The sequence below is a fragment of the Sporothrix schenckii genome (genome assembly GCF_000961545.1).
Source record: "Sporothrix schenckii 1099-18 chromosome Unknown Cont41, whole genome shotgun sequence".
NCBI lineage: Eukaryota > Fungi > Ascomycota > Sordariomycetes > Ophiostomatales > Ophiostomataceae > Sporothrix > Sporothrix schenckii.
The window spans coordinates 3,431,635-3,455,392 of NW_015971142.1; the positions used below are offsets into that span (position 1 = coordinate 3,431,635).

The 23,758-nt window shown below is 57.5% G+C and overlaps 11 protein-coding genes across 11 annotated transcripts; 4 read left to right on the forward strand and 7 right to left on the reverse strand.

The window, feature by feature from the left end:
• Positions 1 to 332: 332 nt before the first annotated feature.
• SPSK_07120 (uncharacterized protein) lies at positions 333 to 2,648 on the reverse strand (the record flags this gene model as incomplete). The annotated part of the gene is made up of 2 exons (XM_016733788.1): positions 333 to 2,402; positions 2,517 to 2,648. The coding sequence occupies 2 exons, from the start codon at positions 2,646 to 2,648 to the stop codon at positions 333 to 335; spliced, it is 2,202 nt and encodes a 733-aa protein (XP_016591420.1).
• Positions 2,649 to 3,766: 1,118 nt separating this feature from the next.
• On the reverse strand, positions 3,767 to 5,041 carry SPSK_07594 (uncharacterized protein; the record flags this gene model as incomplete). Its single annotated transcript, XM_016734253.1, has 1 exon — positions 3,767 to 5,041. The coding sequence occupies one exon, from the start codon at positions 5,039 to 5,041 to the stop codon at positions 3,767 to 3,769; it is 1,275 nt and encodes a 424-aa protein (XP_016591421.1).
• Positions 5,042 to 5,366: 325 nt separating this feature from the next.
• On the forward strand, positions 5,367 to 6,109 carry SPSK_07926 (dihydrofolate reductase; the record flags this gene model as incomplete). Its single annotated transcript, XM_016734579.1, has 2 exons — positions 5,367 to 5,513; positions 5,585 to 6,109. The coding sequence occupies 2 exons, from the start codon at positions 5,367 to 5,369 to the stop codon at positions 6,107 to 6,109; spliced, it is 672 nt and encodes a 223-aa protein (XP_016591422.1).
• A 320-nt stretch (positions 6,110 to 6,429) lies between these two features.
• Positions 6,430 to 7,500, reverse strand: SPSK_07716 (uncharacterized protein; the record flags this gene model as incomplete). The annotated part of the gene is made up of 2 exons (XM_016734373.1): positions 6,430 to 7,001; positions 7,059 to 7,500. 2 exons carry the CDS (start codon positions 7,498 to 7,500, stop codon positions 6,430 to 6,432), a joined length of 1,014 nt encoding a protein of 337 aa, XP_016591423.1.
• Positions 7,501 to 8,448: 948 nt separating this feature from the next.
• SPSK_06948 (ubiquitin-protein ligase (Asi3)) lies at positions 8,449 to 11,688 on the forward strand (the record flags this gene model as incomplete). The annotated part of the gene is made up of 1 exon (XM_016733618.1): positions 8,449 to 11,688. The coding sequence occupies one exon, from the start codon at positions 8,449 to 8,451 to the stop codon at positions 11,686 to 11,688; it is 3,240 nt and encodes a 1,079-aa protein (XP_016591424.1).
• A 331-nt stretch (positions 11,689 to 12,019) lies between these two features.
• SPSK_07557 (tRNA splicing endonuclease subunit SEN34) lies at positions 12,020 to 13,360 on the reverse strand (the record flags this gene model as incomplete). Its single annotated transcript, XM_016734216.1, has 1 exon — positions 12,020 to 13,360. One exon carries the CDS (start codon positions 13,358 to 13,360, stop codon positions 12,020 to 12,022), a length of 1,341 nt encoding a protein of 446 aa, XP_016591425.1.
• A 554-nt stretch (positions 13,361 to 13,914) lies between these two features.
• SPSK_07437 (elongator complex protein 4) lies at positions 13,915 to 15,477 on the reverse strand (the record flags this gene model as incomplete). The annotated part of the gene is made up of 2 exons (XM_016734100.1): positions 13,915 to 14,651; positions 14,730 to 15,477. The coding sequence occupies 2 exons, from the start codon at positions 15,475 to 15,477 to the stop codon at positions 13,915 to 13,917; spliced, it is 1,485 nt and encodes a 494-aa protein (XP_016591426.1).
• Positions 15,478 to 16,258: 781 nt separating this feature from the next.
• Positions 16,259 to 16,805, forward strand: SPSK_08032 (DNA-directed RNA polymerases I, II, and III subunit RPABC3; the record flags this gene model as incomplete). Its single annotated transcript, XM_016734683.1, has 2 exons — positions 16,259 to 16,614; positions 16,700 to 16,805. 2 exons carry the CDS (start codon positions 16,259 to 16,261, stop codon positions 16,803 to 16,805), a joined length of 462 nt encoding a protein of 153 aa, XP_016591427.1.
• A 247-nt stretch (positions 16,806 to 17,052) lies between these two features.
• On the reverse strand, positions 17,053 to 18,170 carry SPSK_07686 (uncharacterized protein; the record flags this gene model as incomplete). The annotated part of the gene is made up of 2 exons (XM_016734343.1): positions 17,053 to 18,064; positions 18,124 to 18,170. 2 exons carry the CDS (start codon positions 18,168 to 18,170, stop codon positions 17,053 to 17,055), a joined length of 1,059 nt encoding a protein of 352 aa, XP_016591428.1.
• Positions 18,171 to 19,075: 905 nt separating this feature from the next.
• On the forward strand, positions 19,076 to 19,708 carry SPSK_07995 (uncharacterized protein; the record flags this gene model as incomplete). Its single annotated transcript, XM_016734647.1, has 1 exon — positions 19,076 to 19,708. One exon carries the CDS (start codon positions 19,076 to 19,078, stop codon positions 19,706 to 19,708), a length of 633 nt encoding a protein of 210 aa, XP_016591429.1.
• Positions 19,709 to 20,224: 516 nt separating this feature from the next.
• On the reverse strand, positions 20,225 to 22,579 carry SPSK_07107 (apyrase; the record flags this gene model as incomplete). The annotated part of the gene is made up of 2 exons (XM_016733775.1): positions 20,225 to 22,500; positions 22,567 to 22,579. 2 exons carry the CDS (start codon positions 22,577 to 22,579, stop codon positions 20,225 to 20,227), a joined length of 2,289 nt encoding a protein of 762 aa, XP_016591430.1.
• Between the last annotated feature and the right edge of the window lie 1,179 nt (positions 22,580 to 23,758).

Here is a 23,758-nt window from a genome sequence, read left to right on the forward strand (position 1 = left end):
GGTGTTTTTCTGTATTCTATTGTTTCCCTTGTATCGTGTTTCATGATTTTTTTTCAAAAGGCGGTTGGTCCTTTTTGTCTTATATATATGTGATTATATCCCAGGAATTTAATCCCCCTCCCCAATTGAACTTTGAGGCCACTCGTTGGAAGGATGTTGCTATATTACCAAATTAAATTGATTAGATACAACAGAGACTGGTCTCCGTCATTTTCAATTGCGAACAAAAAAGTATAGAATAAAACAATAAGGTTTTTTTTATCCCCGTGTACTCCGTCATGTAAAAGGGAAACAAAATCAAAGCCCAGATTAACACGTAAGAAAACCCCGAATTAACGCACCATGGCCCCGACAACACCAGCCAGTTCGCCAAAGAGCACGCCGCGCAGCACAGTCTCGCCCATGGCCTCGGTCCAGTGGCCCGCGTCGGCCAGGCGCTGACGCCACGTGGCCTGCTGGGCAGCATTCAGGTCGTCCCAGGGGACAGCGGGGCCGTGCTCGGCTTCGTCGTGGGTGACGACCTCGATCGTGTGGTCAGAGTCCTCGCCCCGCATAATCAGGACTTGTTGGCCAGCAGCTGCGTCCTGGGCCTGGCCCTGGGCCTTGGCCTTGGCCTTGGCCTCGTCACTGTCGACGGCCGACAAGAACGCAGCCACAGGGTGCACCTCGGGCATGGCGCCAAAGTCGTCGTGCTTCTCATCGCCGACGGCCGCCACGGGCACGTCGTCGACAATCCACTCACCCTCGGCGGCCTTCAGGGCTGCATTGTGGCGCGTTAGGCGGTCGTTGGCTGCGAATTTCGGCGCCACCGGGTGGAGCCAGTTGATGGGCACGATTTCGCGAGCGCCGAGTAACGGCTGGGAAAAGCCCAAGACCTCGAGAATGGCGTGGGCAATGAGAACGGACAAGGCCAGCACGGCAAAGGTGTACATGATCAGGCCCCTGCCAGAGGGCGCGTACGACTTGAGGGCAACGACGTAGCGCGGCGGGTTGAGGGCGGCGGCCGCAGCAGCGGCGGCGGCGGTGCTTGGCGCCGTGGCAGAGGACGACGGCAGCTTCCGCAGAGGGATCGCATGAACAACGACGGTGTTCTTGACGGATACGCTGGCAAGGCGCAGGTAGTGGATGGCGGCGGTGGTCGAAGCCGTCGAGGGTGCCGTGGGTGTATGGAAATGAGAGAGCGCGATGCTCGTCATGGGCAGCTCGTGCACGTCCTTGAGCGTGCGGAAAGGGTGCAGGTTGGCTAGCAGCTCGGTGCGGCTGCCAGCGCTCTGGTATTCGAGGGTGTAGAGTGAGAGCGAGTTGTCGCCGCCGGCCACAGCGACAACAAACTGGGTGCCGTTCGACTGGCGGATCCCTGGCGCAACGGGCGGCGTCAGGTTGCGCACGGCCAGGCCTGTGGCTTGTGTGATGCTCTTGGGCAGCTTGACGTTGATGGTGATACGGGCCTGCTCGCCAGAGCCGTCGACCGCGGGTGAGATATCCGGCAGGCGCAGGCCCAGCAGAAATGCGCCAGTACGCTTTGGCAGGTTGCACACGGCCAGGATGAAGCGTGGGGTGACGTAGCGGATGGAGCGGAAGGTTGGGCGTGTTGTGCGACCAGTCGCAGCATCTGTGGTGATCTCGTACGCCAAGTAAGGCTCTTCGCTTGCGTCTGCGCCAGTCGTTGCCGAGGCTGCGGTCAAAGCAGTTGAGGCGCCAGGCGATGCGGTGCTACTCCCGCTGCTGTTGCGGCGCTTGCCACCGAGTGCAGCAGCAGCAGCAGCCATGCTGCCCTTGGTGGCCACGTTGAACAGGAACAGCTCATGGTCTGTACAGTACGCCAGCTGGTACTGCTCGGCGTCTGTCTGGATGATGTCGAGGTCGGCCACGTCCTTGGACAAGTCGATCCGGCCGCGCACCTTGGGGAGGACGGTCGCGGCGGCGGTCGACTTGGCCGATGGCGCGGTTGCGGCGGGCGCGGCGGTTGTGACGTCGAACAGAACGATCTGCGGGGACTGGGACAGGCCGGTAGCGCACGCGCCGAGCTGCGGCAGAGTGCTACCCTGGCCGTCGGAGAAGGGCGCGGACACGCGCACGACGCGCTGGTAGGTGTCGGCATCGGGCTCGCTCGAGGTAAAAAAGGGCGCGCGTGCGAGCTCGGAGATCTTGGACGAGGAGGCAGATGGCGTAGACTTTGCGGAGGCAGAGGCCGGCCCGTCGACGCCAAAGACGCGGAAGTGATCGTTGCGGCCCTTGTTCAAGGAGCTGATGCCGGAGTTGACGCCGGCATAGGCAATGGTGGTGCGGCCACGACGGGGGCCAGCGGCAAAGCTGGTGACGCTGTCTTCGTCTTTGGAAAGCTCGATCTCGGAGGTGACGTTGAGCCGGGGCTCCTCGGGCTTGGAGGTGTTGATGAGTGTCTGCAGAGGTGGGTTAGTGGGTGTCGCGTTACAGTGGACCAGGCCCAGGACCAGGCGAACCAGGAAAGCATAAAGAGAATCAGGCGAGTACGAAAAGAAGCTTCAGAAACGTACAATCTTGTTGCCCACGCCTGTCCGACTGGCGCCACCGCCGCCGCCGACAATGAGCCGGCCAGCATCGGTCGGGTCAAAGTCGCAAACGTATAGTGGGTAGTCCAGCGTCGTCTGTGATGTGCGGATATCCATTGTCGCGGCTGTGACGAGGTGGGTGGGAGAGGGAAGAAGAGGGCGATGAAGCGATGAGGCGACTGATGAGGACGAAGACGAACAAGAAAAGAGGAAAAGAACGAGGCAGGCGATGGAGGAAGGACGAAGGAGGAAGGAAGGGAGGGACGGAGGCACTAGAAGAAGGAGGAATTTAGAGTTTGTGGGGAAGCCACAAAGCGAAGGCGACACTCAGTAGTTACAAACGGCAGGAGCGATGATGGAAGTAAGACCAGCTGCAAGCTGTCTGTTCGGTGTTCTTTGGTGGTCGTTCCCCGGTCCGAAAAGGGGGCGCCAAAGTCGCAGTGGGGAGCTAGGCCGGCGGCTTAGCGCATGTGCGAACGCGCCGAATGGGACAATTAGGACAGATTACAATGAACAAGGGCAGAAATGGGCAGAAAAGGGCCGTAAAGAAACAATAATTTGGGGTATGGGGGCGAACTCCCCACTGCGGCCCAGACAATGAAGCTGTGGACACGAGGTTGCCTTTCAATTTCGATTTAGTTTTCACTTTCATTCTCCATCTTATTCTTCACAAGCCTTGACTTTGGACAACGCGCTCTGACGCTGTCGAGTTTCTTGGGTGATCGACGGAGCTGTTGTCAATTTGGCTTCTAGAACAAATGGCTGTCACGTGCAAAATTGGGTGGAGTTGTTCAGATTGGGTCGTAGGTCGTATGCAGCGGCCGCATTCTCGGCGCAAAGTGATGTCACTAGTCCGGGCCAGGCCACACGCCGAGCTAGAGCGTGAATGGGGTCACGGGCCAATGCAGCAGCTCATCTTCAACAGCACCGCGCCGTGAGATGCTAATGAGGAGAAAGCTGGATCCTGTCTGGACAATTTAATTTTTTAAAAAAGAAGAAAAAGCAAAAAGCGATGGGAAACCCAAAAGAGGATGAATATGGAGCGGAGACTTCACGGACTATGCTCCATGGGTGCTCGTTGTGTTTTGTATTGTTCTGGAGATATTGTTCTCACTGTTCAAACACTTCCTTTCGCTCTAACGTTTCCTTAATACTTTTGTTTTATTAATATACAGCGCCTATGTACAATTTCACTAGGTCGTGCGAAGCCGGATCTCCTGTCCGGTTTGGTATCCTCATTTGATGTCATTTTTGATCCTGACCAGGCGGTCGAGTGCGCGGCCATTCTCCAGCGCCCACCCGCCCATGACATCCATCTTTTGGCGGTCGCCGTTGACAATGACCTTGATGAAGCCCTCGCGCGAGAACACGCGGCGGACCTGCTTCCAACCGGTGTTTGCGCCCTGGGCGGCGTGGCGGAACGGCGCCGTCATCAAGTGGTTCATCTCGTACTCGCGGGCCTTGGCCTGGCGCTCTGTCTCGGCCGCGTGCGCCTTGACGCGCTCGGCGCTGGTCACAACAGCACCCGTGGCGGCGACCGCGCCGGCAGCCCCCGTCGGCAGCGCGTCACCGCGCAGACCGTACGACGCAAACCGGAACGGCACCTCCATCGTCTCGGGCAGAATGTACCGCTTGCGTGCCGGCAGAATGGGCAGCACGCGTCCGATCTCGAGCTCCAAAATAACAGGTGGCATGGGACCACCGCCGGCGTCCTTGACAGCACGCGCTGCCGTGGCCGCAGCGCCCTTGCCGGCAATGGTTTCGATGCGTCCCGACGGGATGGCCTGGATGACGCGGACGATGCCGACGCTGCCCGACACGAAGTAGACGCCGCCGGCAATCATGGCACCGCAAATGACGGCAAAGGCGTGCGGCACCCACCACAGCATATTCTCGGGCGGATAAACAAAGATGGTCCAGTAGTTTATGAGAGTGTACGTGATGGTGGCGACGCCGGCCAGCAGGGATGTCATGCGGAACACAAGGTGGGACGGCGCCTCGTAGAGCAATGTACTGACGGACCGGCGGCCGAGCTGCTCGGCGAAACCGTTACCAAGAACAGGGCCAGCAGCGGCGGTGACAGCAGAAGCTGTGGTGGTGGAGCCAGGAACGGCACTCGGGCCGGATCGCGGTAGGGCGGTATTGATAGGCGCGGCTCGTGTTTTGGCCTGTTCCATGGGTGCCTGTGTCGACGGTGTTGGTGGTGATGACCGTGTGGCAGGCTGTGGTTTTGCTGGATATCGTGGTTGGTATTGTGATGGGATATTCTTGGTTGCCTTGCCCATGGGGCCCTTGCCGCGATTTGGCAGCGAGGACGAGAAGAAGCGGACACTTGGGGCAGCCGCAACGACTGGCGGGAGGAGTGCCAATCGTAACCGAACGGCGGACCGAATGTGGGAGCTGCCGGAGCCGGATAGCGAGCCGGGGAGTGTCGCATGTTGTGTTCGGAGCAGGCCTGTCGCAAAGCTGTGGTAGATGAGCCCCGCAAGGCCCCTGGCATGGGACGCCATGGCGAGCCTGCGTTGTGTGCCGAATGGAACAGCAGGAAGGCCAATTGGCGTGGGTAAGAACAGAGGCACTTGTCTTGACGTGGAGGTGAAGCCTGTTGTGAAGTCTGTTTTGGGTGAAGCTACAATAATTTTTTTCTGTACTTCGTACACTATTTTGTGAGTATCGTACAACGTCTACTGGAAGAAAAAGCGGGTCCACTTAACACGCCACGAACGACGCCGCGCACAACTAACAGAATCAATAATCTTGGCCCGCGACGGCATGCATCGGCTCCCGCCAAAACCGTAACCTCTCCACTGCAACGACATAACCGCCGACACCAAAATGTCTCCCCAACTGGCCCCCCTCGAGCTGACACTTGTGGTCGCCGCCACCGCCCGCGATATGGGCATCGGGGCCAACGGCGGCCTGCCTTGGACGGGCCTGCGCAAAGAGATGGCTTACTTTGCGCGTGTCACGAAGCGTGGGGAGGTGAGAGCTACTCTATTGGCCTGCTTATATACATATATACATAGCCATGTGAATGGTTGCTGACAGCACAGGGCAACGCCGTCATTATGGGCCGCAAGACGTGGGAAAGCATCCCGCCCAAGTTCCGGCCTCTGCGCGGCCGCGTCAATGTGGTCATCAGCCGGTCATTTGCGCCTGGCTTGCCACAAGATCCAGCCGGTGGACCCGATGCTGGTCCCGTGGAGGCGTCATCGTTGGAGTTGGCCCTGGAGTACCTGCGGACAAAGACCGCGGCGGCGGCGGCACCAGAAACAGCGAATACGGCGAACAACCGCGTCTTTGTGATTGGCGGAGCACAGATCTACGCTGCCGCGCTGGGCTTGGCGGCGGCGCGGCGGGTGCTGTTGACGCGCGTACTGTCAGATTTTTCCTGTGACACATTCTTCCCCCTCGCGCTGGGAACAAGCAGCTCAACCGAGGCGACTCCCGACACTCCAAAATGGGTGCAGCGGAGCCCGGAAGAGCACTCGGCGTGGATCGGTGAAGAGGTGCCTGAAGGCGTGCAGACAGAGAATGGGACAGAATATGAGTTTCAAATGTGGGAGAGAGTAGATTAGGTTCGGCTCCTGCAGGTATGGTACGCCAACCGCCGTTCTATGCATGCCAAATATATATAAAAAATACAAACCAATGCCAAAGTAACAGGGCATCGCAAACGCCCTTAATGCCAAAAGAAAAAAGTCCTGCCCCGTCGCCGCGTCCGCCAGATCTGATCATCGTATCCATAATTGTCCTTAGTGTCCCAGCTGAGCGTAATCATTCCAGCGTCCTTTTATGCGACCTCGTTTGTCTATATGATTTTTTTTGTTTTGATTAAAACATAATGTACACGAATGTGGTGGTGTTGAGAAGTGAGATCACGCTGCCTCCTTGCTTCTTATGCCGAGGCAACTACCTTGGCGCTGCCGTCTGTCGACGTTTCCTCCTTGCGCGCTGCCTGCTGCATCAACAGGCCCAGCTCCTTGGTCGCCGGCTCGTCCACCGCCGCCAGGTCCATCGTCGGCGGCGCCCACCCAAATATGCCCGCGCCTGCGTGTAGGATCAGGCCCTCGTCTTGCATGCGGTCCAGCTGTGCCAAGCTACGGCGCATCCACGCAACGACAGCCGCCAGGTGCCGAAGATCGACGTCCGGGTGTGCCTTGAATAGGTTGCGCCAGACGGCGGCGGCCAGGACGGCATCGCCGCGCACGACTCCCTCGTCGTAGGCGACAATGACGCCGCGCCAGGCCATGAACAGATCCTGGAGGTGGCGCTGGCGCAGGCCGCGTGAGGTAATGTGGTGGAGGCGATCCATCTTATCCTCGGCCTCCTGGAAGAAGTGGTCCGACAGCATGGACTGCCACAGCTGATGGGCCTCCTTGTCAAAGCAGCGGAGGCGGGTAATAACCAGGTACATGTGCAGCATTGTAACCTGCGACCAAGTACTAAAGGAGGGGAGAAGGTTGAATTCTAAAAAGGTTAGCGTTTGCGTTTGTTGAGCTATTGTGGGCATGCGTAGGAACTCACCATCGTGCCATACGCCACCACCAACACCAAGTTCCTCGCCGTCTTCCGTCGTAGGCACCTGGTCGTTGCGCCGCGTCTCCTCCGAGATGTCGTACGCCGCTGGTCGTGTGCATTTTTGGTAGATGGCCCGCGTCACGCCAAACGCGCCGTACGGCTCAGCTGTCCGACTAATTGCACTCCGGGCCATATCGCCCAGCCGCCCTGCTATGCTAGCGCTGGTTGAGGTCGTGTGGAAGTTGCGGGCCGGAGCAGAGACGGAGCTTGAACGCCTTGGCCGCGGCGTCCGTGCAGGTCTTGGTTGTTGACTTTGGATCGGCGAGTTCTGCAACTCCTGTGCCCACACAGCCTGACTCAGGCCCCGTGTTTGCCGTGTCGCCGGCCGTGCGCACCGTGTAATGGCCGCACCGGCGCCGGCGCATGGCCGGCAGCTTGACCGTACCATGCCGTGATTTATGGTGTGGTGGGAGGAGGTGGACGTGCGGAGGGCCCGTGGGAACGAGATCGAGACTCGAGAAACACAGCAGGAATTGAGGTGGCTCCGGTGAGTTCGGCAGTCCCCGGGAGTCGTACGTTGTCGAAGCAAGGTCGATTCACGGACGTCAGGACTTGACGAGGTGGTACGGTCCTGCGAAAAACCGCAGAAAATATCAAAAATATGGAGCATCCAAAAATTTGGGGCCGACCAATCCACGCCAAACTTGCATCTGATATCACATCACGTGACACGCGTCAACATGCCGCCATCTCCATTTGTCCACGAGACAATGGTTCATGGAGGGGAAGGAGCAACCGGCTTTCGGTTAGACAGGAACGGTAATTACGATGCTTTGCCTCTTCCATCTTCTCTTGTTTCTTTTTTTTTTTTTTTTTGGAAAATGCAACTAACATCTCACGACAACTGCCTCGTCCATCTTACTCAACGAAACTTGGCTCACTGCCATTGCAACTGTCCCCCCTGTTCCCCAGTGGACCCCACACGCAGACAACGGAATTGCTCAACTGCAACGCGACAGCCACGCTTCCGCTCGCAATCGTTAGCGTCACGGAGCGACCAACAGCCATAAGATATCCGAAAACACGCCGAGCAACGACACTCTCCTGGAAAAGCATCACCCGTCGGTGCACTGCGCGATTTGGCTTACCATCTCGAATCTCGATTCAAATCTCGATTCACAGACACGACTGCCTGCCATTATAGAGCCGTATCGATCTCGAGCGGTCCCCTAAACGATGACGGCGTGTTGAGCGTTATCGCATTGTGTCGAACAGTGCTTTTGATCGACAACATCCATTCGCTTCCCGTCGTCCTTTCCTCGACTCGTCTCCGAATTCGTCGCTACATTATATCTTGTCCATTACGTCGTGACATTGTCCCCCTCGTCTTCCGGCTATGGCGGAGGACCTCGTGCCTTCGGCCGGCATGCCGTTTGATAATGCTAGCGCATGGCACAACTTCACCGTCTGGACCGCTCAGCACTTGGCCTTCCTCAACATGACCCGCATCACACCTTCGTTTGACGATCTTGTTTGGGCCGGTCCTCGTATGGTCAAGAAGCTTGGTCGGCTCGGCTCCTATATCCCCTTTCCCGACGGTATCGATGGCTTTGCTGGATTTGGCGGGATTGGCGGAATCGGCCAACGCGTGATTCCGGGAGCGACCGACGCAGCGGGCAACATCCTTCATGGTGCCACCGGTGTGCCCGCGTCGGACGCTTTTGCCACGGCGGCGGCCGCAGCCGGTGCTGCTGCCGGTGCTACAGCTGCGGCCGAGCAGGACTTTGCAGCGACGCTGGCTGCTTCCGCCTCGCGGTTCTCACTCGAGAGCGCTCGGGGCCTCGGTAGTCTCTTTAGCTATGCTACGAGCAAGTGGGCGCTCTGCTGCATCGCCACGGCTGTTATCCTTAATCGGACCTACATCTTTGCGGCAACGCGCCGCCGCATCCGCCTACGCTGGCCCATCCGCCTGTTGCTGCGTAGCCTGCCCATTGCGCTGTTCCTCGTCCAGGGCCACTTACTGCTGCAGTCCATCCAGTGCCAGACGTCGCCCGACTTTGCCGAGCTACGCTGGAACAACGCCTCTAAGCAGTCTGATCTCATGTTCTCCGAGGCGAGCGTCTTTTTGCACGGCCTTAGTTCGACGTTACTGCTCAACCCCACCGACGCCGACTCCTGCCGTGCTATCCGCATGGTTCCGGTGGACCGTTATGCGCCCACATCCAACCTGCGCGGCTCTCTGTCGCTGCTGTGGCCGCTCTTTATCACCTTTTGCCTGAGCAGCTTTGTCGAGACGCTATCCTGCGCCATCCAGGGACGCCCCGTGGCTGCCGAGACCGGCATGACTGTCTTTGAGCACTCGCTGGCCTTTGCCGAGGCCGATGCTGCTATTAGCAACCAACTCGGCTGGGGCACCTTTGCCGCAGCAACTGGGTCATCTGCATCGGCTTCCGCGTCCTCTAACAAGTCGGCCACCTTGGCCGCCGTTCTTGCGGCAGCAACCCAGGCTGCTGTTGGTGGTAGCAACTCGGTAGGGGGAACGGCGATCGCTATGTCACGCTCCGCCATCCTCAGCCGCGTAAATACTCCACCCGAAGTGCTGCTCCTTGCGTTCCTGTCCGCTATGAGCCACGTTACAAGCCATATACTTGGTGTGCTTAACCTACAGGCCAAGTTCCGTTTAATCAGCACCGGCTTCTGGGCTCTGTGCTTCATGTCTAGTATCGTCTGGAGCGCTCTCAACTTTTCCCTGGATGACCCGGCTGCCCAGAGCCTGCTGCGCTTCCCGACCGTCTCTATTGTAGGCTTCATCCCGCACATGCTTGTCCTCGCCGGTATTATCATCTGCTTCTTTATCTACGGCATTGCCCTGTTGCTATGCGCCGTGTCACAGGAGCCCGACATCTTCTTTGGTAGCGGTGCTGAGCGTGTGACGTTCCGCGAGCGCATTGCCCAGGCCCACTCCAACATGCAGGCCAACTTGCCTATGGGCAACGTCCGCATCAGCATGGAGATGGACTTTTACACGGCGCTTTTGCGAGCCGGCTTTGACGCCATCACGATGGCAAGCGAGGCCGTATACCTCAATGAGGACCGCCGCGTCAGCTTGCGCTCGCACACATGGTTGGAAGACGAGCGCTACAATGAGCTTCAGGAGTTGCGGTCGCGCTGGCTTGGTTCGGATTTGCCGGGATCCCGCTTCGATGCCTTGGGGGCCACTGGCCTGGTGCCAATTTCGGGAAACAAGAGTGGCCCGTACTCGACAGGCTACTCGCGCGAGCGGGCCATCCAGAAGAACAGCGCCGCGGGCAAGCAAGGCGAGCGCATCCGGCCCATCCGCACTGGTATTGGCGCGTCAGAGCGGAGCGGCCGGTGGCTGATGGCCGTCGAATACTTGGCCCATGTGGGCAAGCTTATGATGACGTTCACAGCTGTGTACATGCACCGGCTGTTGTCCTGGGCCGGTATCCGCAGCCAGCCACGCTGGCTCCAGCGGCTCGTACAGCGCCGAAAGGCTGGCCGCTCGGCGGGCAACCGGGACGATTTCCTGGGTGGTGGCGACGGTCAGGCCTCATCCGACGAGGACCATTCTAGTGAGTGGTTTGTGGCCAAGACGGGAAGCCTGCCAATTCAGCGCCGTGGTCAGATTGACGTTGAGCACGAGGTGCGTCGGCGGTTTGCTGCGTCACAGGATCTGTCCAAGTCCTCGCGCCAGGAGGAGCGCGAGATCGACAACAAGCTGTATCTTTGGTGGCTCAAGGGCGGCTGGTGGGGTGAGGTGGACACCAGCGGTGACTACGAGCCAAGCATTGCGGCCGATGACGATGACGCGACGAGCGTTATTTCCATTTTCGACATGGAAGGTAGCGAGTCGGAGTGGGAGGACGACGAGACCGACGGCGACAATGCAAACGTGCACAGAAGTGACGCGGCTGGCAGCTACACTTACGAATATGATGGTAGCAACAGTGACATCGACAACGACGGTCAGCGCACGCCGACACAGCAGTCCCCTTGGATCACGCGCGAGAGCACACCGATGCACGACGTCTCCATGGAGGTACCGGAGCTGGCCCGCCTCCTCGACCCGCAGAGCCCCGAAGAGCGGGCCGAGGCGCAGGCTCTTGCCGCTCATCTCAACAGTGACGGAATTCTGACGCGGTCTGCATTTGCACGCTTCCGACAGCGCCAGCGTGCCGAGCTGCTTGCCACGTCGCGGTATGGCATTGGTGCCAGCCGGCTGGTCAGCAGCTTCCGGCCCGGTGCTCGCATGACACCCGATGAAGAGGCCCAGCTGCTGGAACAGATCCTGTTGTCGCGTCGTGCGGCGATGCGTCCCCTCGCACCACTGAGCGACAACCGTGGCGTGGACGATGATGGCGACATGACTCTCAGAGGTGGTGGAGGAGAAGGAGAAGGAGGCGAGTCATCATGGGCCAACGGTGCGGCCGGGATGGGCTCTGATGGGCCTCAATGCGTTGTCTGCCAGAGCTCACCCCGCACGATTATTGTGTGGCCGTGCCGGTGCCTGAGCCTGTGCGACGACTGCCGCGTGTCGCTGGCCATGAACAACTTTGACAAGTGCGTGTGCTGCCGGCGGGATGTCGTCAGCTTCAGTCGCATCTTTGTACCTTGACCGTTATTGTCAACGCACCTTGAAAGCTGGTTTTTTTTTATATTGTACAATTGCCTTCTGTTACTTTCCATAGCGTCTTTCTTGCCGACTTGTTATACGATCAGTCTTTCATTGTACATTTCCTCTTGGCCATGGGTCTATACAAATCAATTGTCACGTCTTCCCATACGATATTTTCTCAAAACTCGATGCAACAGACGAGACTGACAGCTTTCCTCGCTATGCTTCGTATGCATGGTCCGTGTGTAGGATAATTAACAGAAAATAGGAAGGGGTATCATTTGTATCTATAAACATAAAACATATCTTGGCCAGTCTCGGTCATGATCCGTCAGATGGCCGCCCACTCGAGCGTAAACGTCCGCACAACGGCGCCAACGCCGTCGCCTGCAGAATTTCCCTCGGTAGGCTTCGCACTGCCAATCAGCAATCCCTTCTTGACACCTGTCGCCAAGCGGCCAGTGCCGACAACATCCAGGAGCTTGATGGGCTCGTCCCATCCGTAGCTGTTCGCCACAAAGTGGGCATGGTACCGGAACGGGTCACCAGGATAGACACTGAGTGCGCCACCAAAGCGCAGACCAGGTGTCGTGAAGTAGCCCCGATCCGCAAGGTGGGCACGCAAAGCGGCCGACGCGAAGGAAGACGTTGAGGCGAGCAATGTGCTCCGTGGCGGGATCAAGGCGGCAGTACCGTCGTCTTCGTCCTCTTCCCTATCCGCAAGGAGGGCAGCCGAAGTAGTCGGTGTGATCCGCACGAGAGGCTTGCTACTTGCAGCAGAATTGTCTGTTTTCTTGTCATCCTTCTCTTTATTCATCTTCTCGGGCGTCGGCGATGTGCCTCGACGGGCTCGGTCGGCTTTCATTCTCTCTACTTCCACCGGGCCTCCGAAGAGAAAATCGTCTTCTTGTTGCATAACCTCCTCTGTACGCGGTGGTGCCCGTAACAGAGGCTCCAAATCGGCATGGTCGTTTGCGCGATCCGTCGCCTTGGTCACCAGATTCTTGTGAGGGACGTCATCGACAACAGTCTCGGTCGCGGATGCAGTGTCTATGTCGTTCGCTGCTGCTACTACAGGCTGTGCAGCTTCCGCTTCATTTTCCAGTTCTGGCTCTGGAATTGCATCCGTCTCTTTTACGGCGTCCTTCTTGCTGCTGTCGCCGGCCTTGTGGGCGGCTTTTTTGCTCTTTCGGCTGGCCCCTTTTGCAACCTGGCTCGCGCGCACTTCAGCACCCCGCCGTTCGCGCTCGGCCATGATCTCGTCAGCCACCACCTGCGCTGCCTGCCGCTGACGTAGCACATTGTCCATGTAGGCACGGCGAGCGGTTGGCTGCTGAAGAGCTGCCAGGTGCGCCTGCCAGTCGTCTGCGACGTAGGCGGCATGGCGCTCGTATACGAGCCACCGTACCTCGTCGGCCGTCAACTCGAGTGGCAGACTACTAAAGACGGTCTGGTTGGGCGCTTGCGGAGTGATGCCAACGAGGACGGCACACAAGTCATGCTGGCGACGCAGGCGCGCGACGTCGGCGACATCAAAGACGAGATACCGCCCGCCAATCTTTGCGATGCGGATCTTGTTCTGTCCACCATTGTGCTCTGTCTCTGCTTCCCCTTTGTCCCTTCTGTCGTTTCTGTCGTGGCCGACCGGCGAACGGGCCACCGACGACGCCATCGCTGGCAAACGAACACGCTTGCTTTCAGTCGCAGCTAGCGAAACCCTATTGCTATGGAAGCCATGTTAGCCAGCCGCTCTCGATGTAGGAAAAGGATGCTGAGCGGTAAAGACAAATAGTAGCAGAAAGACAAGCCCAATCATTTATTTTGGATTGAGAGAGTTAAGTTATCAGCATAGTATATGCTCAGGGGATTGACAGATTATAAACATTGTGTAATCATATGGGCTTGTCTTTTGCATGGCAGGACATTGGAAAGAAATAGGGCGAGAGGGTGTCATGACTTACTCTGCGATGCGCGGATGGTTGGGAGGAGAGAAGGAAGTGAAAAGAGAAAAAACAAATTCGCTGGAGGAAGAAAATGGACAAGGCGAAATTTAGAGACGAGCTTGGACGGTAAAATTTCGAGCCATGGTAGCCATTTTCAGTGGGGCTCCGCCTGCTGGACCATAGCGGCGCGGCGTTGCGACGCAGGCGCAGAAACCGGCAGAATAAGGCGGTGAGAACGACTTGCCAGAAACCACAGAGTAAATTACCACTTCACGCCGCTGACTCAAAACTCCATACCGTCTTTGACAGTGCTCGCAGGCGACTTTTCTTTGCCGTTGTCATCTTCAATTGGTGGCAAGCTATACGGGTCGACAACAAGACCCTTGGAGCCGCTGACGCTGAAACACAGGTTTTCGCGCAGCGATTTGCCCTGCGGTGTGGCACCAGCACCACCAATCTCCGAGTACAGCTGCAGCTTGTGAACCTTGAACCAGCCCTGCATCTTGTCGGCAGGCGACTTGTCGTTGTGGGCGGAAGACGACGACGAGCCAGTCTTGGTGGCTGCCGAAGGCGGCCCGGGCGGCAGCGGCACTAGCTCGACGACGTTGTCGCAGAGGTTCTCCAGCTGGCGTACGTACTCGTTGTGGCGCTCGTACAGAGTCGTGGAGAGGGACAGCATGACCGTCAGGCGGCGACCATGGTCACGCAGGAGGCTGCGAAGACCCGCGAACAGTCCCAAAACGTAGGGGAAGCTCCAGCCGTCCATGGCGTAGAGCGTCGGGGCCAGAAAATTGGGCAAGACAACGCGATGAATCGTGGATGGCGGTGTCGACGCAAGACTGGCACTGATGGATGCGAGGAACGTGCGAATCGGCGAGTTTTCGAGCTCGGGCTGTAGCGAGGGCTGTAGGGGATTTGGCAGTGGTGAAGCATGCAATGTGCCTTTGATGTCCGTTGGAGCCAGGCGTTTGGTCAGATCAAACGTGTGGCAGAAGGTAGCAATGGGCGTACCAGGAGTTCCTGAGTGAAAAGTTGGAGAGTGAGTGGAGTGTAAACAGTTAACTAGGCCATCGGCTTGTAGCGACATAAGTTACTTACCTTGCGTAGGACCTCTCTGAGGGCTCGCCGTTGGTCGCGGTGCCAGCGCCTCGTAGCGCCATGCAATCTTCATCTTGTCACTGGCAGCATCCTGTGCGTGCTTTCCCCTGGACGAGGAAGACGATGCGGATGCCAGTCCTGGGAGCTCTGTCCGCCATCCAGCGCCCACACCCAGCACGTGGACATGGTGGCCTTGCACCAGACCCTCTGCCGCATACGCGCGCAGCAGGACGCTGGCAAAATCGGTCGTGCCCTGCTCCTCGACAAGCAGCGAGTGGCCCAGGACGAGTCCGCCGTAACCTGCCAGCAGCTGGTCGACGGACGCGGTGCCTGTGGATGTAATGGGCCGGCCATCGTAAGGCGAAGGCCGCGCTCCGGCGTCAAGCGGTGGCAGTCTCGACGCTGGCGTAGGGCGAAGGATCTTCTCGTACTCCTTTGCAAGAGCTGCGCGGATTCTCTTCTTCTCCGGCTCGAGACGGGCCTGTTCCTCAGGGCTGAGCACCGTGCGCTCGCCGGGCTGCCATGTTGGCTTCCGGAGGGGCCGGTGCCTGGGGCCCGGCGACGACTTTCCCGGGCCAGGGGATGCAGTGCCTAGTGCCTGCCGTAACGGCAAAGCAGCCTGTAGTGAAGCGTTGCCAGGTCGCGCGGCAGGTGCGCCCCGGTCGATTGGAGACGTCTGTGGCCGCCGGGGCGAAACCTCACCAGCAGCCGTGCCCGATAGGACGACGTTGCGCTTTCGGAAGGACATGTTTTGCACAGTATTTGATAAGTGGTATTCTGTGCAAACTGGCAAACAGAAGACAGAGATGTGTATGAGTTGGTGCCTGAGAAGCAGAGGTTGTCGACGGGTTTGAGCTCTCTGTGGTTTTTTAGTGGACTGGCCAATCCGGTGTTAAAATTGTGGGGCCGTTTCTTCCACAAGAGGCAACTCCAACCTTTCCCACTGATGAAGGTCAATATTGAGATTCAGTGAATATATTGGTTCCGTGTTCATCAATTCGTCGTACTTCATTTCGTATAGTATGTAGAATCTATATGAAAATAGAGACCGCTGTATCGTGTAACCTCTGCAATATACGGAGGAGTATGGGGGTCAGGGCGAAATGCGAGGCCAATACACCTGAGCGGCAACTGTAAGCGATCTCGGTCTTTTACGAAGCTGTGTCCTTGGCCAATATGGTAGTATGATGAGTTTAATATAATATAATTGAATCTTTCAGCATTTTGCTCGGAAGATGAGGAAAGCGGACTTGCTCGCAGTTTATAGCACTGACCCAGCTCTCTTGAAGTGCAGGTCACGTGCAGATATTACAGCGCAACAGCCCCGCTACCAAAAGAAAATTCGCAGCTAATCGTAGCCACCAGCAAAATAATTTTTGAGAAAGCTCCCCAGCCTTGCTCCATTCGTACACTTGGACAACTAAACATCCCTCGCCGTCGGAACAATCCGTCGCCCACGACGAAACGATTCTCTCACCCTAGTTGAATCTTCCTCTGCCTCCCAGCGCACCCACTACCCCATTGCAACCATGTCGGGCGCCGTGGGCGACAGCCAGCTGTTCGAGGACAACTTTACCATCACCGAGGTCGACCAATCCAAGTATGACCGCGTGGCGCGGCTGTACGCGACGTCGACGGACGCACAGACGGTGATGACGCTGGACATTAACACGGAGCTGTTCCCCTGCCACGTGGGCGAGAACCTGACGGTGGTGCTTGCGACGACGCTGTCGCTGGACGGTTCGCGCGAGGAGGACAAGGGCTGGCGGGACCTGTCGAAGCCGGGTGCACCGGGTTCGGGCGAGTCGACACTGGCGGACATGTACGATTACGTGTGCCACGGCAAGATTTACAAGTTTGAAGACGGCGACGACGGCCAGACAATGTAAGTGGGAAAAAAATCCCCAAAAAAAACCTGAGATATGCAGCCGATACAAAAGATACAGAGAAAAGGGGCTAACAATGCACAGCAAGGCATACATCTCCTACGGCGGCCTGCTCATGTCATTATCGGGCCCATTCAAGAAGCTCACGCCGCTGCGGGTGGACTACACCTACCTGCTGGTAAAGAAATAGGTGACAGAATGGGCCATGGAGGCAGGGAACGAGAATAACAAAAGAGCGGATATGCAATAGACGAAGCAGCGGGAGGTCATGGCGTTTTTTGGCGTTTGAATATCATCTGGCACAAGTCATTACTGGAATCAATCAAAAGGAGACCATTCTGAAAAGACCATAGTGTGAAGAGACGAGAGCGCTTTGCACAGTTTCCTTTCCAAACACGAGTTTCCAACCACAGTCCCTTGTATCCTCCCCATCCACCCTAGGCGGTCTTGGTCTCCTTGTGGTGTGGTCCCGGGAAGGGCAGCACGCGGTGCAGCCGGTTCACAATCGCGTCGTAGTCGGGCTCGTTCTCCCGCGTCAGCAGGCCGTGCCGCACCATGAAATCCAGGAGCACCACAGCGCAGTTGGGCTTGTACAGGCCCTGGGCGAGTTGGGCCCGCACCTCGTCCACTGTGCACAGCATAAACGACTCGACCTCGCCGTCCTTGGGCTGCGGGATTGTCGTCGCCGGCAGCGGCAGGTCGTACACCCACTCGCACTCGGGGTAGATGTAGCCCGCCTCGCCGCCGGCCCGCTCGTCTGTAATGTACACATAGGTGATGATGCCAATGGGCCGCGCGGCGGCCCGCACCACGGCCTCGGGCAGCGACGCTTCCTCGTCGGCCTCGCGCACCACGCACTCAAAGGGGTCCTCGCCCGTCATCAACCCCCCGGCCACCGTGTTGTCGAGCATGCTCGGGTACGTCGACTTGTTGGCGGCGCGGCGGGGCACCCAGATCTTGATCGCCTTGGTTGTCGGGTCCACCACGTATGCCGACAGGTGCACACCGTAGCGCACGACGCCCAGCAGCCCCGCAGCCGCACGCTCGACGCTGAACAACAGCTCGCCCGTACGGCCATACACGGGCCACAGCTCGTCGCGCCAGCCGCGGAGAAACTTGAAGGCGTCGGCGGCGCGCCAGTACTGGTGCAGCTTGTCGAGAGCGACGGTCCGCGCAGGCTCGGTCGTCTGCAGGCGCAGCAGCCGGTGCAGCGGAACGGTGCCGGACGCACTGGCCGCCGCTTGCAGGTCGACATCCGGGTCGAGGCCAAGCTTCTGGCGTTCTGCGGGCGAAATCGCAACGAGAGCGTCAAAGACGGCCCGCCGCATGTAGCCTATGGGATACACGGCGGAGGTGTCGGATGTGTCGGCACTGTCGGACCACTCAACCAGCAGCACGTCCTTCATGTAGGCCGCGTACTGCTCCGGCTGTGTCTTCTCGTAAGGGAAGCTGTCCTCATGTCAGTCTGATACGACCATACTCAATGGCATAGAGGTGGCTGAACGTACGCATCGCAGTAGTTGACAAGGTCGAGATTGCTGTAGGACTTTGCCATTGCGCCCTTTAGGGTCTGATAAGGTGAATGAGGAGTGGTAGGAGGAAATGAAGATGAGGATGTGAATGTTGTACAAAGTAAGAAGTAAATGTGAGTTCAATTTTTACATGAATGAGGGTTCAAATAAGGGGAGCAAACAAAATGACTCGTTGCCAATGGCGCCCTAGACAATCAAAGTAAACATTAGGAGGCGGCCAGGTGAAGACGGACTGGACTCCAGTTCGGAGATCGGGCAAGATCGTGCCGGCTTACGGAGGAGACTCAAAGTCGGCAATCTGTCAACTATGGTTGCAATGTCCCACTGTTAACCACCGAACCGGTGCCGGTGAGGGCCGCCGACAGCCTTTGCCAGCCATTGCGCACTAGCGCTGCCATGGTCGGCTTTTGATAGGGGAAACGAGAGCGCTCCCAAAGCTGCTTCCAAGCGAATTGGGCCCTGGACCCACTGCTGTGCTCTGCGCCAAACACACTGGTCGCCAGCGCTGTCTAGGCGGAAGTTTGGCGAACAGCCTGGAAGGCGCTAGCAAGCCATCGACACAGCAATTTTGGGAAGGAGGGGCCGTGACGTTCATACGAAGCCTCATGAACTTCCTTGTCCGTCGTTGAGATCTCAACCAGTTTTGGGGGAGCGCTTCGTTTTCTTGTCAAATCTCAATTCGTTTCATCACATAAATATCAATGGTAATCCTCTGTTATTCTGGCTCATTTTCTTCTCGCCTCGAAATACGCTGCCGGGGCTTATACTACTCGTTGTCTGCGACAGTTCCGACTCTTCTTTTCGCATCTTTGGATTTCTTGAAAAGGAACTCCCGAGCGGACACAATTCCCCGGCTCATTTAGAGAATAGAAGAAGAGCTTGATTTTGGAATCCCAGAGCCATTCGCCCCATTTCGTCCCTTCGCACAATGGCACAACCCCTCTTTGGTATCGTCCCCACGGGCCTGCCCGTCCTCACCACGCCCACGGAGGCCCCTTCACCCACATCCTTCCTCTACTCCATCGCCAGCGCTCCCGACCGGCCGTTTAACCATGCCGTCGTCTTCTTGCTGCCGGGAGTCGAGCTGCCCGCGGGCACCGCCGCCGCCATCTATCTCGTCACACCCCCCACAGCCGGCGAAACAACACCCTCGTCGCGCTTCCTTGGCGGCATCGGTCCGGGCAAAGAGTCGGCCATTTTCAAGATTGGTGGGAACGCGTCGTCGGGCGCCCCGACGGTCATTGGCATCAGCATTGAAGAGGCCGGCAGCGTGGCCACGCGGGTCGAAGAGGTGCGGGCGTCGTCGGCGTCGTCAGCGTCGTCGTCTTCGGCCAGCAAAGCGCTCGTCCCGAGCGGCGGCGGAAGCTCAGCGGGCGGCCCGTCGACGCTCGTCCTCGCACAGCGCATCATCCAGAATGCCTTCAACTTCTTGGCCAGCTTCAGCAGTGGTGGTGGCAGCGCCGGCGATGTCGTGCCGCTGCGGGCCTTTGAGGACTGGTGGCGCAAATTTGAGGGCCGCGTGCGAAGTGATCCGACATTTTTGGAACGGGCGCAAGAATAAGAAGATCTGTGTATGAAACTGGATGGTGGCATCCTGGGTATTCTACGAGCGATTGTTTGATTTTTGTTTGCATGACAAGGTCTGATTTGGTTTGTCTTGTATAAGAGTTGAGAAGAACAACTTCTTGAAGATCACATTGATGGAGTCACGGCTTGGCACCTCATGAAATATATCACTGCATTTTACAAACGACAACGTCGGGATGTACAAGAAACAAAAGTGGCTTTTGTCCATTCAACTTGTAAACAGAATTTCGTCCCGTATCTCCACCGTTCAAGTATCCTGGAAACTAAAAATATGCAAGAATGAACTGCCCCTGAAAAAGATGACGGTCAAGGTACAAACAACGCCGTCCCCATACTCCGTTATGCTTCCAGCTGTCCCATGTGCCAAAAAAACAAGTCGGTATAAGGCGACAATAAAAAGCTTGATAAAAATGCAATCACGAAGCAAAATCAAAGATAAAACAAAAGACAATGCATCGCTTCAGTACACGCGCACCCAGACAGGTCGCCTCTAGTCTTCCTGCAAGGGTGCCATCATGGGGCTCTTCAGTCGCGTCGGGCTTGTCGCACGGCTTCGCCGGCCGGCATTGAGCATCTGCAGGCTCGGTGCACCCAGGCCACCCAGGCCAAGCCGCTCACGGCTTTCCGTGCGCACCACAAGGCCGCTGCGGTCCATTGCAGAATTGCTGCCCGCCGAGGTCCGGAGGTCGTCGAACTTGTCCACACTCAGCGTCGGCGTGGCCAGGCCCGAGCGACGCGCTGCGCCGGCGGAAGCTAGGCGTATACTTGATGACGCACTGCCGGGGCCGTCGCTGCCTTCCGAGCTGAGGTCCGTGTCTTCCAGATCGACATCATTCAGCTCAAACTGGTCCATCTGGCCCTCCTCGAGCACACGCTCGTAGTCGCGCGAGTGCCGACGGAACAGCATCTTGGCGAGGCCGGCCAGCGCGCCGTTGCCATTGTTGGTGGAGCCCGAACCGCTGCCAATCGTGCTACTAAACCGGCCGGGCTTGCGTGGGCTGCCGGGCCACCGCGAGCGACGGATAAGCGTGCCGAACTTGTTGTAAAGGCGGACACGGCGCTCCTTCTTCCGTAAGAGGAACACAAACAGCAGCACGATCAGGAGGAAGAAAAAGGCGCTCGGGATCGCAGACTTTTCGCGTGCCTTATCAAAGATGTCGTCTGCCTTGTCGCTCCAGTCATCGTCGCTCTTGCTCCCACCGCTGCCCACCTTGAGCGGCTCCCAGGTCGAGCCTGCATAGGTAAAGTCGGACGGAATGCTGCCGTCCTTAGAATTGCTACCAAAGCCAACGGCCACACCCTTGCCGGCGCCAATGGTGCTTCCACCACCGCTGCCGCGCACGTTGCGCGGTGGAATTTGCCCTGAAGCGTACAGCAAGATCCTGCCCAGCGTCCAGCTGACCTCAACGCTGTCAATCTTATCGACCGGGCGGAAGGGCGTGAGGTAGCTCGAGCTCTTGGACTCCTCCACAGCATCACCAGACACGTTGAGCCCCGGGAGTTTGTCGAGGCCGATGCGTGGAATACCAATGCCTTCGTGCAGGACGTTGATGACCCATGACGCTTTGAAACAGGCCTGCTGGGCATCTTGAAGCGTACGATTGATATCCTTGTCCTTCTTTTTCCGCGTCTCCTTGTCGGAACCACTGGTGCCCTCGATCTTCGCATCGATCTTGGACCAGTCCTGGTTGCAGAAATCAAGTACCTTCTTCTGGTACGTACTGAAGTCATACGCAAGGTCGCCCTTCTCGCCGAAGAAGCCATGTGTGGAGTGGTAGTACTCGGAGACGCCAACAAAGTGGTTGATATTGAAGTCGATGCTCGGGACCGGGTCGTGAATCAGACAAGGCTGCGAGCCTTCGCCGCAGGTCGTGTCCTTGGCCAAGAGAGGCTTGGTTTCGATCAAGCAGTTGGCAAAGTCGCCCGTGCCGACCAGGGTGGGAATACCAGACCCAGCGGGCCCTGCCAGTGTTCCGTCGAGTGTTGTCCGGAGGCCCTTGGGCATGCACGGGTCGGGGACGTCGACGCCGTTCGTAATTAGGTCTTGGTGGGCGTCGGTCAGCGACTTGACGTACGACTCGCGCGCCTTGTTGACGCCAAAGCCAAGCCACGTTGCCGTGAACACACGATGCTCTGCGGGGTTACCGTCGAGTGTGCGCAGGCGGATCAACTTTAAGTTGTCGGCGTGTTGGGCGGCCTCGGTCGTATTCGGGGCAAAGGCAATTTGGGCAGACGCGCCGCCCATGTCGAGGAAGCCGTATGTGTTGTGGTTTTGGCCATGGTTGTGCTCCTCCGGGTGGTCAAAGCCACCGAGGAGGTAGTTGGCAGCGAGCCAGCCGTAAAGGCCCTCGGTCTCGCCAGGGATGACCTGGATGTTCTGTGCGCAATCGGGGAGGGAGAATTTGGTGTGCTGCTGGAGGTAAGAGCAGGTCTCGCGGAGCAGGGCGGTTTGCTGCAGTTGTGGGAGGAAGCGCATGCCGGCCGTGGCCATCAGAAAGATGGGAGTGTCAGCAACCATGTCTTCGGGGACGACTTCGAGCGCATAGTCGATGAGTTCCTGGAGATGGTCGGCGCCGACCTGCGCCGGCCGCTCGCCAAACGTTGAGATCCCGGGCCGAATCTTCTTCGTCCATTTTGTCTTGATCTTGGGGAGGCTGTGAAGTTCCTCTTTTGACGCGTCCTTAATGGCTTTTGATGGATCCTTCCAGCGGTAGACGTGCAGCCTACTGCCAGAGGACCCGGCGTCGATAATGACACCCCATCGGTCTACAGAAAACAGACGTTAGCGACAAGAATTGTGAAAACCCATCTGAGAGACCAGTCATCGCGTACGCTTTCTCCCCATCGCTGTTTTAGCAGGGGGGTTGGAAAGTCACTATAGGATTCGAATCGTGCCGTTCGGATGATCGTGGCACAGGATGTGTGCGAGTGTGGATGAGAGCAGGCAACGTGGAAAGCATACGTCGAGTTCGGATTACAGCATGGGTTCTGAAGAAATCGAATTGGGTGGCACAGGGGTGGAAGGGAGACAGCGATTGAGGTCGTGGAAAGATCGCGAGATTAAGAAATTGAGACGAGCACTAAGGCAATTCGAGATGCCAAGACGCGTAATCGTCAAGATCAACGAGGGAGTGCTATTGTTTCGACGGAGCAACCAGCAGCGAAGGAGAACAGAAAAGACCAAAACGTTATCGTAGCGAGTGACACTGAAAAGAATAAAGCGTAGCGCAAAGAAACAAAAGGGATGAGAAAGCACGGCAGAAGCGCCAAAAGGAGCGAAAGGGGCCTGCCAGTGGGTGAGAAAGTGAAAACAAGACTGAAAGAAAGAGGCAAAAGGACAGTCGCCCTTTCGCTACGGAGAACGAAAAGAAAAAAAAGGGTAGTGACGAATGGCGATAAGCAAACAAGGGCGCGACGGAAGCCCACTGTAGCGGGTAATGCAGCCCCGAAAGATTGCGGACTATGCCTGCAATGTGGCGGACGCCGCAGATTACGACTTGTTACCCAAAGCGGAAAGAGCAATCATAATACGACGTCTTAGGAAGTGGCCTGCCTTACTATTGGATGAATGCACGCACAGCGCCTTCCACTGCTACCACGGACTGTACGCTAGAGGTTGGCCAATTACTAACCGCACGTGCCAAGAACGGACTACTAAGACGGAAACAGCACTGGAAGCCCCCTAAACCAGCACCAGCAAAACCTCTCGTAATGCAGGAGAGCATGATCTGCCTGGGGATCCGATACGACGAACGAGCTACAGTGGCGTGTTCTTTTTTTAGTGCATTCAGTGCACCCAGAATAGATCCATGGCTCCCCATTAGAATGCAAGAAAAAAAGCTGCAATATTGCATGATGCAGTGCGATGCTATCGGGCATCGACCAAATTACATGCCTCGTTTTTTTTTGTGGTCTCGACACCTTTCAAAGTCCTGTCTTCTTACGCTCACCGCAACGACCGAGACAGTTCAACGGCCATCGCATCATCTGCTTCAATGCCATACTTTGGAATGCCCTTCTTCGA